Source organism: Phaenicophaeus curvirostris, chromosome 1 (assembly GCF_032191515.1).
Source record: "Phaenicophaeus curvirostris isolate KB17595 chromosome 1, BPBGC_Pcur_1.0, whole genome shotgun sequence".
Taxonomy (NCBI): domain Eukaryota; kingdom Metazoa; phylum Chordata; class Aves; order Cuculiformes; family Cuculidae; genus Phaenicophaeus; species Phaenicophaeus curvirostris.
Window position 1 is genome coordinate 145,465,979 of NC_091392.1, and position 15,268 is coordinate 145,481,246.

Here is a 15,268-nt window from a genome sequence, read left to right on the forward strand (position 1 = left end):
TTAATTTCTTAATATTTAATGTAATATTTCTCATGGTCTCTTTGGCAAGAAGAGAAAGTATGTGGGATGATTTTTTTCTTTCATTTCCTTCAGGCCTGGCCTAACTCTTCTTCAGGCCCAGACACATGGAAACACACAAACACACACTAAACTTTTAAGCATGAAAATGCTTCTTTTGACATCAAAGGCTCTTCAAACACTCAGGAGGTGTTTTTCCTAGTTGGAGCCCAACCTGCAAGCCTCTCTCTCCTTTTCGTAAAGTGTGCTTTTACTTGTCTCTAGTCCCTTGTGTAACTTCTGTATAAGTCTTTCCCTCTTCTAGTCCTTTCCTCCTTTCCTTTCTCCTCACCCCTTTTTCTTCTCGTTCATCTCTCCCCGTCCTTCTCAGGTTCCCCATTTTCTCCATCCTCTCCCACATCCTCTGAGGTGGTTTGAGAGCTCCTCCTTGCCCACTCCAGGGGTCTTCTGTAGCTTTGCTTCAGTTTTAGCTTCTGCTTCTCTGTGGTGACAACAAGCTTGCGTTCAAGAGGGTGCTTAACAGGTGAATTACAGCATACTCTCATTTTACATGTGTCAGCAATTGCTTCTATGGAGTAGTAAATGGCTTGCAGATTTGAACGTTTTTAAAGCTCTCCCAGTGTCAAGGGACCTTCTCATCATCTTTTGCATATGGTTCTCCAGTATTTTTCCTGATTTGGGGAGATAAAACTGGGCAGCTCTGGGAGACTTGGTGACAAGTTGGTTTGGCTGCCAGCCCTGGAGCAAGCAGAAGGAAGGATGTACGGATGGATAAAAAGAGCCCCTATAGTCACTGAAAATATGCTGGTGTGTAACAAAGTACTTTTAGTTTTATGTTTTGACAGTCATATTTAAGTTTTTACCTTTGAAGTAAGCAATCTGAGGTGCTGTAACAATTATGCATTTCATTACAGATTTTTCAGTATTTCCCTCTCCTTGCTGAAGCAATGCCTTTTATCCTTAAAGATTCTCAATTACTCTTTTTCTTAAATTAACAGTTTCAGTCCAGAGAAAGCCCAAGTCCTTGATACTGTATTTCACATTTCTCCAGGCATCAGTATTATTTATAGTTTAAAACTGTTGAGTTTGGAATTTCTTTCACCAAGGACATGGGTTAGATTACTGGGCATTGCTCAGCAACAAATAATGAGCTGAGTTCTGTATCAGGAGCTTTTCTACAGCTTTACACTTACTCCTCCTATTCTAGACCAATACAAGAGCAGCAACAGATTCATGGCTTTCTGCACACTGAAATTTAGTGAGTTTTACTGTACAGTGTCTAGATTACCCTTATCACAACAGGGTCTTCTAGTTGTATACATAAGAAGTTAACTGTAGAGTCATAAAGCTGACAAAAGGATTTTGTGCAGCCTTCCCGACACAACTCTCAAAAAAATTCAATTTAAAAAGTGTCACTTGGGAGAGGAATAGGAGGGTTTCTGCTTGAATTGCAGTCCTGATGTCTGAAAGTCCTCTATTACACCACAGGCATAGAATAAAGCTTGGGTAAGGGATTGAACAACAAATGAAAACTCCCTTTGGCAGAAGTATCTCCACTACCTGAAGGAGGACACGAGAAAGCTGGGGAGGGACTTTTTACAAAGGCTTGTAGCAATACGACTAGGGGCAATGGGTATAAACTGGAGAGGGACAGACTTAGACTTGACACAAGGAGTAATTTCTTCATCATGAAAGCGATGAGGCCTTATGAGGAACGGCTGAGAGAGCTGGGGTTGTTTAGCCTGGAGAAGAGGAGGCTGAGGGGAGACCTCATTGCTCTCTACAACTACCTGAAAGGAGGTTGTGGAGAGGAGGGTGCTGGCCTCTTCTCCCAAGTGATAGGGGACAGGACAAGAGGAAATGGCCTCAAGCTCTGCCAGGGGAGATTTAGGCTGGACATTAGGAAAAAATTTTCACAGAAAGGGTCATTGGGCCCTGGAACAGGCTGCCCAGGGAGGTGGTTGATTCACCTTCCCTGGAAGTGTTTAAGGGATGGGTGGACGAGGTGCTAAGGGGCATGGTTTAGTGTCTGATAGGAATGGTTGGACTCGATGATCCGGTGGGTCTCTTCTAACCTGGTTATTCTATGATTCTATGATGAGACACTGGCACAGGTTGCCCAGGGAAGCTGTGGCTGCCCCAGCCCTGGAGGTGTTCAAGGCCAGGTTGGATGGGGCCTTGGGCAGCCTGATCTAGTGGGACATGTCTCTGCCCATGGCAGCGGGGTTAGAACTGGATGATCTTTAAGGTCCTTTTCAACCCAAACTATTCTATGATTCTATGAAAGCCATGATGTATTTCAATTGTAGCTCTGACTGGTGGAGTAATGACACCCAACTCAGAGTTAGATGCAGGTATGTGGCCGTGCACGGGGTGCAAGGGGGATTTTTCCTCCAAGCTTGCACACCAGACATCCAAGCCAGCACATTTTTATTGAGCTATATTATTCATATGTATTGGCTTAGTATACATAGTCACGACTTTTCCGAGAAGTGGGTTGAGTTAGTAAGATTAGTTCCAAGAATTCATGAAAGTATATCTCCTCCTCCTTGCGCATGTGTTCCTCCTAGTGGTAGTGGTCGATGAGGGTCTTTGGGGATGAAGGCAGGTTGTCTTAATCACGTTGAACTTTTCATCTTTCCTTCTTGCGAATGCTGTTAGACTTTTGGGCATCTCTTCAAGGTTGCATCTAGTCCTAGCTAGTTCTTCTCTTATCATTGCACCAGTCTTTGCTATCTGGCTTAATTAGATACAGTCACATTCTTTCCCATTCTTTCTAACTGCAGCTTTGTTAAAAATTCTTTATATAAGCATAAGTATCCAGGAGCAGGCTAGCTAGAAGTTATTGTTCAAGCTAATTCCATATTTTACTTCTAAAATCACAGAAACTATACATAATATTCAAACTTGTAATATGTTAGTAACTTACAACAAATGATCCCTTCTTTCAGCTTCTGTCTTAAGTAGGCTCCTTAATCATACTAATTGTCAATGATTAGCCAACAAGGAAATTTCTTTTAAAAGGAATATTTATCTGAAGAATGCTTCTTCTGCAGTTTCTCTAAGGGGAAGTTCTGTCCATACTCCAAACATGCAAGTAGCTCCATCTTATTTTTTTAAAAATCTCCTGTGGTTAGTACACAGCTTGGACACGTAATTCCAAAATGCCAGGGTCTCGCCCCTTCCAGCAGGACCTGAACATGGGACACTGGGCACAGTCCAGTTGCTGCATCCAGGATGTGAATACCGGAGACCACACCGCACAGGGGTGGGCAGTGGGATGTGCCACAGGATACCCGGCAGGGACAAGAGGCGCAATGGTCGCTCTGATGTTCACCTCTGCGGTCCCCGCAGGCGCCAGGTATGATATGGTAATGATTAAAGGACTAATTGGGGCCGCGCTGTAGTTGATCACAGAATCACAGAACCATAGAATCATCAAGTTGGAAAAGACCTCTTGGATTATCGGTCCAACCATTCCTATCTGCCAGTAAAACGTGTCCCTGAGCACCTTGTCTACCCTTCCTTTAAAAACCTCCAGGGAAGGTCACTCAACCACCTCCCTGGGCAGCCACTGTCAGTGCTCGATGACCCCTTCTGTGAAAAATTTCTTTCTGACATCCAGCCTGAACCTCTCCTGGCGGAGCTTGAGGCCATTCCCACTTGTCCTGTCCCCTGTCACTTGGGAGAAGAGGCCAGCACCCTCCTGTCTACAACCTCCTTTCAGGTAGTTGTAGAGAGCAATAAGGTCAGCCTCAATTCAATACCCTCAGCCTCCTCTTCTCCAGGCTAAACAACCCCTGTTCCCTCAGCCGCTCCTCATGAGGCCTGTTCTCCAGCCCCTTCACCAGCTCCGCGTCGCTCCCCTGGACACGCTCCAGGGCCTCAACATCCCTCTTGTAGCGAGGGTCCCGGAACTGATGCTCCCGGGCGGCGTCGCTCCCCGCCTCGCCCGCCAGGGGGCGCCGCGCGGCCAGGGACGGCGGGGCCGGCCGGGGGCTCCCTCCCTCCCTCCCTCCGTCCGTCTGTCCGTCCCCGGCGCCGCTCCCGGACCCCCCGCCCGCCGCGGGCAGGTCGTGCCCGCCGAGCCCTTCCTGGCCACAGCCACCCCGGTCCCCGCTGCTCTCGGCGCGCCCGGGCTGCGGGGCGGCTTTCCCACGCCTCCTCCCGGGCGTGCTCGGCTTCCCCAAGGGGTTCCGTCCGCTAGGAGGAGGAGAAGGAGGAGGAGGAGGAGGAGGAGGGAGCGGCGATGGAGGCCGGCGGGCGGCGAGCCCCGCTGGGTCGGGTTACAGGGAGGCGCGGGCCGCCTGCGGGGCGGCCGCCGTGCCGCCCGCGGGGTTCCCCGTCGCTGCCCGCCCCGCCGGGCCCCGCCGGGCTTCCCCGCAGCCGCTGAGCCCCTCGCCGTCCTCCCGCGGCCCCCGCCCCGCCGCGGCGGCCCGAGGGGCGGCGGGGCCCCGCGCTGCCCCGCGGAGCGGAGGCGGAGGCGGGGCGGGGGCGGAGGCGAGGGGGGCGGTGGAGCGGCGGAGCGGGAGCCGGCGGCGGCGGCGACGGCGGCGGCGGCGATGGACGAGTCGTCGCTGCTGGACCTGCTGGAGTGCTCCGTGTGCCTGGAGCGGCTGGACACCACGGCCAAGGTGCTGCCGTGCCAGCACACCTTCTGCCGCCGCTGCCTGGAGAGCATCGTCAGCTCCCGGCACGAGCTGCGCTGCCCGGAGTGCCGCATCCTGGTGGGCTGCGGCGTGGACGAGCTGCCCGCCAACATCCTCCTCGTCCGCCTCCTGGACGGCATCCGACAGCGGCCCCGCGCCGCCGGGGGCAGCGCCGCCGCCCCCGCGCACCCCCGGCCCAACGCGGCCGCCCCCGGCGCCGCCGCCGCCGCCAGCCTGCGGGACCTGGCGGCCGCCCCCCGCGCCGCCCTGCTGGGAAAGGTGGGTGCGGGACGGGGTGGGGGAGGTGGGGGTCCTGCCCGGGTGGCCTCGGGAAGTCCCCGGGAAAGCGCTGGGGTCCGTGCGCGCCTGGCAGGTGCGGGAAAAGGGGCCGCCGAGCGGAATAAGGCGCTGGAAACGCTCGGCCGGTCCCGTGCCCGGCGCTTTCGCGTCCCGAGTTCTGCCCCCCCCGCTCCCGGCTGGTTCCAGCCACGCGGAGTCCTGACAGCCCGGGGCGAGTGGGGCTTGAAGTTTCCCCTCGCGAGGGAGCGTAATTTCATTTCTATGGATGAGCGTGCCCTTTATTGAAGGAGAGCACCGCGACGCGTGCGTTTATTTATCTTAAGACCGCGCTCGAGCGCCCGATCTCACTCCCTTTGAAATCGATGGCGAGGGCTTCATTGACTCAGAGGGGACAAGATCGGTTCTTGCCAGCGCCCTGTATTGCTGTGTAATTCGATATGATAAAATTTACTATAGGACTTCTTTAGGAGGCTTTGAAATGGAGAAGCTCTGAAGACCGTGCACTTCATCTTATTTCTAATGTCATATATATATATAGGGATACATTTAATTGTCTTTGATCTTTCACGAAATCTGCTTGAGCTGTAGTTTAGTGTAAAGGCTTTTGATTTGGAAAGGTCAATGCAGAGATTCCTTGTGAAGTTGTATCACTATACTAAATGTTTGAATTAATTCGTTTCCTTTTTTTTTCTTTTCCCCTGAGAAAATTGAATAGACCTGCACTGGTGTTTTGAAGTTTTGCCTACAGGATATGATGGCAAATACCATACATTGTTCCACGGAATTCAATTTTGGAGGTTGAAGTAAAGTATGCTTGGCAGTATTTCTGGAAGGGTACATCCTTTATTACTGAGCTGTAGACTGCAATGATCTTCAGATATTTAATAACGATATGTCAGATTTAAAGAAGAAGAAATGCATGGGATTCTCCCCACTGCTTTTTTTGCTTATTTGTTTTTCAACTTAATTTAGGATTGCAGCTTTGTTGTAGCAGACAACTCTTGTGATCTTGAGGGAAGTTTGCATTTATTAGATTGGTCAAGTTATGACATCCTCATGGTTTGTTTTGATGCCTAGATAGTAGTGTCTTACGGGAGGTAGGGTCTGTGTGGAAGGCTTATTGTACCTGCAGGACTTGTGTTGCATAGGAAGAGTCTTGTGCCTTGACCAAGCTTTTGTGACCATCCAGCAAGAAGACAGTCTGGTTTTCATATCTTTTAATCCTAGTCAGGTTAGGATGTTACAGGGGGTTGTGCATGTAAGGAAATACTGATGGGAAATGTTACTTGAGAGTAATTTTATATGTAAACGCAAGATTTTAGAGAAGTTGTATTTTCATTATTTTAACATAAATCGGCAGGTTGTTAAGCAGATGCTTCCCTAGCTGCTATTGCAGATATTGCATAGTAAATAAAAACACCTTGTGTTCTATTGTTTTCTGGCTTTGATTGAACAGCACTCTGGTGAGCATCTTCATTTCTGCTGCCTGCTTCTGTGCGGGCTGTTACCCGTCTGAATTTGGTGGAAAACAAAGTTACACATCGCATTTTGGCTTTCATGGTTAACAACTGCAATTTTTTTCCCCTTGCTGGGGCTAATGAGTGATTCTGGGGCAGTGGGTCTGCTGGGACAGGCTGCGTCTGTAAAACTGTTTGCTTGGCCTTTTGACTGACCGCACAATTTTATCCTGGAAATCAATGCAATGTGCTTGATCCTTACAAGGTTCATTACAGTGAAAGAAAGTCTGAACTAATCTGCTTTTAAAAAGAGCAGCAGGGGAGAATAATCCTCCTTGGAGCTGCTGATACAGCTGATTGCTAAGCTATCCTGGAGACAAGAGCGCAGTACCTCTCTCTGTACTAAACAACAGATAGTACAAACCAGCCTAGAATTAGGCTTTCTGATGCTGATACCGAAGAGTGAAATTGCATCCCTTTCGTTGTGATGTTGGTCTTTGTCAGCCTAGCTCCTTTTGAGAAAGCTGAAGCGATTATCTATGACATATATATATATATATAAACTTTCAGAAATTACTGTAGATTTGCTGCCTGGGATGTAAATGCAAATTACACTATTTTACTAATTAATACCTTTCATTTTAGGTAATGTGGTATATAGAGTGGGACATACCATTATGAGCCTTTTCGGTTAGAAAGGAAACTGCTAGTTGTGAAATGTGATGGCAGAGAGCCAAGGTCATTTCTATCAGACTTCAGTCTTGCCCAGATCCTTGGACTGATATGTTAGAATCACGCCAGGGATCTGTTTCTCTGGGAATTTTAATTAACCTTAGAAGACAGAGCAGGGCAAGCTTCTATGTTGCTGTTACACCTGTGTTTTGCTTCTACACCTTGTACTTCGTGGAAGTCTTCTTTGCATAGATGATTATTTTCTAAAATGACTGAGTGCTTTTTATCACTTTGGCAAATTCTAGGGGTTTTGTATTTCTTGATCTGGTCTTCTGTCCTTCTTTTTCTGTAGTTTATCACGGACTTGGTCTATCCAGAGTGCTGAAACCCAGTGTGAGAGGGGCTGGGCTGGGGATGACACTTCCAAAATCCTGTGGGTGTTTTAAGATACGCGGTATACATCATCAGCGTGAGAAATCTGGTCTCTACTAATATATGCTTGAAAAATATTTAGGATTCTGTTGATACATAGTGGTATTTGACCTTTGGTCAGCTAGTTAGTCTCCCAATGCCTCAATTTCAGACTGTAAAAAAAAACCAAAAACCAGTAGCCTGTTTCCACTTGGTTTAGTCTATTTTGAGAGGTTCACATTAATGGTGCTATGTAAATACAGAGTATGGTATTAGGCATTATAAAAGGGTCCAACTGCTGAAAGAGCACGCTGGAAGAGTGAGGGAAAGGAAATCCAGCAACTGTTAGAGTGGCCCCCCCAGGGTATAAGGCAGGAGGCTAAGAGTGGTTTATAATGGTAGGCGCATTACATACAAGGTTATAATTTATTGGCTCCTCTGTTTCCATTACCACTGTAGAATTGCTCTGGGAATTCAGGTTCTGTCAAAGTAAATGGCTCCCTTAGATTGTAGAGGCATTATGGTAAATCTGTCATCTTTACTGGTGTGGGGTTTGGGAGTTGGGGTTTTTTTTAACAATTATTGCGGTTTTTATCACTTAGAATTTTTTTGAGGAGTTCTCAAGATCTAATAGCCAGCTGAATGTATGCAAGTTTTGTAATTGCCTCCCAAACCAGGCATCTCCCATTCCAGGTGCAGGGTTTATTGCTTGCTTGCTTGCAATATAAACTGAGAACAACATTTGCATGAAATAGAAACAACCTAGAAAAACAAAACATGTGTCTCGGTTTTCCCAGAAGAGGGAACATGGCTGAAGTGATGAATAGGTATGCCGTGCATTACCAGACGGGGGTATAGGTAATGGTAGAGAGTAAGATGTGTGCATAAGGAAGATGATGTGTCAGCATGCTTGACTGAAGTGATGGATGGGCTGTGCTTCCCTGTGTTGAACTGGATGCTTTGCCCATGTATCAGCTTCACAGAGCTATTTCACTGTTTCGGGTGGAAGGCTGCCATTTGCTAGCCCAGGGGAAAGGTTACTACCGTTGGCTCACAGCAGTTTTGCAAGCAAAGAGAACAGTGCTAATTTGCTATCTAGGCTTTTCAGTTGCTCTATTTGTAGAAATTCTCCAAAAGTGACATTGAGTCATTATTTTTCATGAGAGTCCTGCCGCATCCTATGCTGGTTACAGTGGATTGAATGTTGAGTAGACCGTGCAGTAATTTTCCACAGCCACTTTTCCTACTTGTGTACGTTGTCTGTCAGGTGAGGATCCCACTCTGGGTTGCACAAGAGAAAGTGGATGGAGCCTGGTGTTTATATGCGTTTCTAACTGTTAGAAGCATCAGTGAGTTGTGTAGGGGACATACTTTGGCAAAGGAGGCTTCTCAACTCGGCTTTTTAGTGATCAGATGTGCACAGATTTGACTTACATTCTTGTCAGCAGCACACAGTATGCCTAGGCCCGTGGATTTACCTTATTTTTGTTCCTTCTGTCTGATTTATATGCTTCTGATACTGTAGTTTGGCTGGCCAGTACTTGAACTTTGTTGTAAAGCCATCCAAATAAGACTGATATTCCACATGTCAAAGTCTTTGATCTTGAAGATTTATTTTTTTTTGTCTGGCAGAAGGCTAAAAAGTGTATTTCAACGCAGGAGATTAACATTCATAAAGAAGAGTATTGTGAAAAATACAGCCAGGAGTATTTAAAACCCCAGTAATTAAAGCTGTCCTCAGAGATTAGTGAGCGTAGGATAGCGGAATGCCAAGGGGCTGAGTCAGGTAGATTCAGCATTCACTGAGCTCTTACACTTTTCAGAATACTTGCCATTTTCAGGTGTCCTCTTTAAGGCCATTATGTTTTCCAAAAATAGAATGTTATCAGGTGCCTTTCGATGGTCCTGTAATTTTTACTTGCACGCTAGAAGAACGAATTATGGGCCTGATGTGACCGAAGGGTGCCAGTGTTGACAGTGGACTTTTCTTTCTGGACTGGAATGGCCAGCCAGCAATTGCTCAGTCACTCCTAAAACAGCTGTGGGATGTGGATAAGACTTTGTGCCACTAGTCCCAGACCGTCCCTATTGGTTTGTGTCAGTGTGGCATGAGACTGTGTGACTCCTCCTGCTGTCAAATGTGGATGCTAAGTTTAATCCCTGCACGTCATCCCTCTGAATGATTCATGAGAAACACTGGTAACGCTGAGTGTATGATAGTGTTTAGTGTTTGGTAGCTGGTAACTCAAAAAGAAAGCTGATCAACTTTCAAGACTCTTAGCCCTGAGATCCTATGCATGTTTTAGTTTTGGCAATTTTTTTCCCACCTCCCTTAAACCTCTGCTGTTTGGGGAGACTTACTGTTGTGTTTTTAAGGCTGGAAAGGCATGGAGAATGTGGTCATGTGCAGGATGCGGCCATTGACCTCTAGTGAGCTGCACGAACTATCTGAGCTTCACATTTCCCAGCTGAAAACCTTCTCCAGTAGCACCACCCACCCTTATGGGCTTTGCAGTCTTCAGAGGGAAGCTGCCTTCCAAATGCGGAGTTATTACTAGAGAGGCTGGGATGCTGGGATTTGGGGAGATTAAAAAGTGCCGATTTTATACGCTGAAGCTAACACAGTTATTTTCTTCTGTTGAGTGGGGTTTGGCAGAGATGCTGCACTTGGTTCACGGGGAACGTCGGTGCAGAGATGCAGCAATGAGCACCCTGTAAGGGCTGTAACAGTACACTGTATTCCTTGTTTTCAATCTTATCAGTTCATGTTCAGGCAGATTCCTGGTGCTGGCAAGGTGCCCAACAGGTCAGACCGGCTGAAGTCGCTGGCTGTTGATGCCGTGTGCCTGTACTTGCAGGTCATGGGCAGGCTACATGTGCCGTACCGCTCTTTCTAGACAAAGCTGTCTCCATACAGTGAACAAGCTGCCCCATAAAATGCTGCAAAAATATTTTAGTTATGCTGTGGAGGATTTTATGCTGTAGGAACGTCTTTTCTTATTGTCTAGAGTTATTTTAGTTTGCTGTCCCATAATTTTAGTTTAATAATCCTATTGCTGTTTCAGCTTCAAAAGTGTGTCTGGTACTTCTTGAGGTGTGCGCTGTTGTATTTAGAATTTCCCCTTGAATTTTTTGTACAACATTTCATGCTGTGTGCTAAGAAGAACTGCTTAGATTTCAGATAAAAAACTTGATTCCCTCTTGCACTTGAGTAACCCACCTGTAATATCCATAACTACGGGATGCCATTTTTTTTTGAAGCCTGCTCTGCCTTAGAAGCCTTTACATAAGCTGCAAAAGGTCAGTTGTAACTAATATTTCACTCTGATTAATGTCTTTAAGCATTGCAACATTGTAATTGCTGACCTCTGCTGCACTGGATTCATTCAAGTTTCAGGGACTCTTCAGTTTCTGAAAAAACTGCTCAGGATGCATGTGGTTTCAGCTTTCCAGCACTCACTCATCACGTATTGAGCTGAATTTTTGTGAGTGTTTTCGACGTGCTCTTGTTAAAATCTGATATTTTACAACAGGTTTTCCCAATCTAGGGTAAGCTGTCATGGGAAGAGCCTAAGATTAATTCTAATAGGACATGCAAGCCTGGAGAAAGATAAACTATGGGATTTGAGAAAGCTACATGACCTTGGCCTTGCCCCAGCTCCCACAGCAGCTGTGCTTCTGCAGCTGGGGAGAGAGCAATGGGGAAAAGCAGTGCCAGCTGAAAGCTACCTATTTATCCCTTGTCCTGCACCAAACCAAACTGCTCATGATTACAGAAGACACTTGCATGGAGTAGACGGGTGCTTTGGCTGGAAAGTTACTCACCTGACTGTCAGGCAAAAGAGAAAGTGAAAAAAAACCCCACCCCAAACTGAAAAAGGAGAGTGAAAACAATTAGAAAAACTTCCTTCTGGTGCATTGTCCAGATGGGCCTGGGAACAGGTTCTTCCCATTTAGAAGCCTCAAATCCTCTTTACTCCACCAGTTCGGATTCCTCTGACAGCTTGAGCCTTGCCTTTTCCTGACAATTTGGGACGGCAGGGGGGTTGCTGATGTGCTAGTTATATTTGCTTGGCTCTTTTACTGTCTTCCTCAGCAGTAATGTTAAACTCATTACCTCCTCTTTGCCGGAAGTTTTGCTTATGTTGCTGGATCATTGCTTAAAAACCTTTAAAACTGTTTGAATAGCTTTCAAAAAAAATCCCACAGCATGTGCCCAATGATTTTATCTAATTGTCCTTGCATGTAATTTGAATGCTTCTATTTGGTTAAAAAGAATAAACATTAATTTAATGATACATGTACATGAGATGGCTTTCAGTTCAGGGGAAGGACAGGAGGAGGGAATATTATTTTCGGTATTAAAATGACATTTTGTTTTCAAAAGTAGAGAGAAAAATTTAAAACATCTGGAATTAAGAGCACTTTCTGCCCAGTCTTTTAAGCATAACTTACATCAGCTCCACAGAACTTGCTGTGCGCTGGTCACTGTTAACTGGGGTTACTCAAACTCAGGCAATGGGAAGCCTAATCTGCCCAAAGGAGCTGATGGACCTGCAACACCTTCTCTGTCCCTCTTCTGGGAGTCACCTGGATGGTCTGGTTTCTGGCACGTCTTGCTTCTCTGCATCTGTAGGCCAGCTATCAAGGGGTTAAGTAGTGGAAATCACAGTTGGGTTTTTCTCATAAATGGTCTCTGGCACTTCTAAAGCACGGATTGGCCCCTGCCAAAGTTTGGGTTCTTGTCTCATAGGAGCGGTTGGGATTTTTGGTATGACTGGTCTGTTTGCATGTGGTTGACTCGAGGGCAGAGGTTTCTAAGGGATGCACATCCCTGTAAATGCTGTAAAGCTGTTTCTGCAGCAGGTCTGTATGTTGTTGCGTTTTGGAAACTGGAAGGCTTAGCAGTTCGGCTTGCAGCACTGGGTGCCAGAACAGGGAAGTCTATGGGATTCACTAATTAAAAAAAAAAAGGAGAGATGGGACTGTTTTCTTTCACCATGGTGATCGCACAACATAACTTAACTCAGGGATGCTGAGGAATTTTTGTCTGCTCTCGAAGGCAACGGAACAAAGGTGCAAAGCCCTTTCCTGCTCCACAGCATTCAGCCACGTCTCGCTTGGAAGATACCTTAAGGATCTGTGATAGTGAGGAATTTGTCCCTTGTGTTGGCTGTTAGATGTAATATGATTTATCAAACAAATGAAACTCATGCTGTATATGGTTAAGAAGGGCCTTTCTATGCACGAAAATGGTATTTATGGGAAGAGATTGTTTCTTTGTCGATGCTTAGAGTGTCTTTCTGCTGCTGCAGCAACAGGCATGAGAGTGATTATTCAGGCAACTTAGCCTTAATTTTTTTCCAAGTTTTTAAAAGATCTGATCCAAACCAATACAAATCAGCCTTTGCTAATTTTAGAATGGTCTGCTTGCATGAGATAACAAATTCCCGTTTCAGTTTAAAGGGAAAATATTTTAACAGAAGGGTGGCAAGATTGTTATCAAAATGCTAATGATCATTTCTCCTACAGTCTCAGTTATTTTCAGAGGGAGGACTAGAATAGACACATCATCTGAATAATATTGATTTTAATATGTATTACTGTCTCATTAAGCTGTTAAAGTCTTACCCCTTCTGGATGAAGGTTCGTTAATTGCTGCAGTTGATGTATCATTAAAGTGGGCTAAGGTGCAAGATGGGTAGAGGGAAGGAGAGATCATAAATTTTGATTGTGTAGTTGTGGATGGACTGTGGCTAAAGGTATTACAGTCCTAACCAAAAAGAAAGGGGCACTGCTGTGTTTGGTGTGCTGCCGTCTGATGGCCTTCCGAATAAGAGCCGAGAAATCAGCCAAATACAGGCATTATCGTATTTACTTTACTAAATGACTGTTTCAGTAAATATTATTGAACATGTTTATTTGTGGATTAATTTCAGGCTAAGTCCAATCAAGTAACTCTGTGAGTTACTACAGAAAGACATCATTTTATGAATTTGTTTTTTAATTTCTGATTTCATTTTGAAACAGCTTGTTACAGACCGCCTTTTTATTGACTGCCTTCTTACATGTTTCGAAATGCTTTTATTGCAGCTTCTATCAAGTTTGCCATATTGTCTTCCTTATAAGAAAATCAATACGTTTTCATTTCCAGTGATTGTAATAATTGATGAATTTTTAATTATTTTACCCCAGTAACGCAGAAGGAAGCAGAGGGAAGTTGACTTCAGTTAACATTTTTTTATCTGTAAATAAGACGCAAAAATATATGTATGTATGTGTGTGTATAATATCCGTATCTCCCTGAATGTATAGGTTTTTGACAGGAAAGTCCATTCCATGCATTCTTCTTGAGTCCATATATAATTCAGTAAACCATGCAGTATTGTTGCTGTGTGATGGGCATGGGTGTCATGTTGTGTCATGGCACAGTGGCTGCTCCTGGTGCATCTCTAGGTGTGTGCCTGCTGTGACCCCCCAGTGATGGCACATGCCAGCTCGAGGGATGGTAGGGTTGCATGTAGGCAGCCTCCTCACGCACCCCAAAAATACAGATATGCACTTGTCATGTGAGGGAGGAAGGGTGGTCTAGCAAGGGGAGCAGGAGTGGGCTGGACATAAGGCAGGGGAGTGGATACCAACCTGCTAGGAGGCACCTGTCCCTTGAGGATGCTGAAGCCCATTGTGACAGGATCTTCAGGTCCTCACTGCTGAGCCTCCTTCCAGTTTTGTGCTAAACTGTCTCAAGATAAGAGACAGAAATAGCACAGGCTTTCCTGACAGAAGCGTGAGCTGCCACATATCGAGTGGGCAGGATTCATCAGCAGTGGGGTTGCTGCTCCTCACTAGCAGGGAAGGTGCAGCACCACAGAAGACGCAGGCATGGATGACTTCATTTTCAGTCCAATGCATCTTGTGTTTCAGCCAAGAGTTTTCATATAAGAGCTTCATTTTCGCATACTTCCTTTCTAAAACAAATAGTAAAAAAGCCCTCAGAGAATGCAGTCATACATACAGGTCATAAAATACAGTAAAATAATAGTTGACAAGCATGAGATATTTTTTTTCTCATTTTCTTCAGCTGTGTAGGTAATCATGGTGTTAGAGCATAGTGGAAAACGTCTGATTATTTATATTTCATAATCATGTAGCAATGTGAAAACTGAACCTGTCATACTTTTCTAATAATAAAAAATCAATATATTACTTTCTAAAAGGAATGCATAGCACTTTTGATCTGTACTGTAGAAAGGAAACTATTTTTTTTTCCTAGACTGGGTTTTATCTGTTCTTTTCATAAACACATGACTTCCTTTTATGTGAGGTCAGTCTCACTTTTATCTGAGTATATATTTCCATGGTGGGGCTGTCACTGTAGTTGTCACTGTTAAAAAGAATTTATCACACTTTAAAGAAGGGGCTGTGTAGTGTCCAGCATCTTCAATAATATTGTTCAGCCAGGGAGAAATCATTTTATACTTATTAACAGAGAAAAACTCAATGGCCAGGGTTGAATGCCCATCTCCCACTCATTCCAGGACTCAAAAACAAGGAAGCAAATAGCTGAAGGGAAGGTCAGTGTCTTCCTCCGTTTGTCTTGCCAGCAGTACACCAAAAGAGAAGCAGAGGTGTAGAGAGCCACAGGGCTTCTGCTTTCCAGTTTCTTTGCTTCCAGGGTTTATTTCCTGCAGGTTTTATCCCATCAAAATCTCTGTTGCTAAGAATTGGTTTTGTCTATTCTATTATTTTTTTAAAAATACA

At 45.4% G+C, this 15,268-nt stretch overlaps 1 protein-coding gene across 1 annotated transcript in view; it reads left to right on the forward strand.

Moving 5' to 3' along the window:
- The first annotated feature begins 4,559 nt into the window (after positions 1-4,559).
- The window catches only part of SH3RF3 (SH3 domain containing ring finger 3), a 257,905-nt gene continuing 247,196 nt past the window's right edge, over positions 4,560-15,268 (forward strand). Inside the window, exon 1 of the mRNA XM_069877560.1 lies at positions 4,560-4,946. Coding sequence (XP_069733661.1) covers positions 4,581-4,946 — 366 coding nt within the window. The 5' untranslated portion in view covers positions 4,560-4,580. The remainder of the gene's footprint in view (positions 4,947-15,268) is intronic.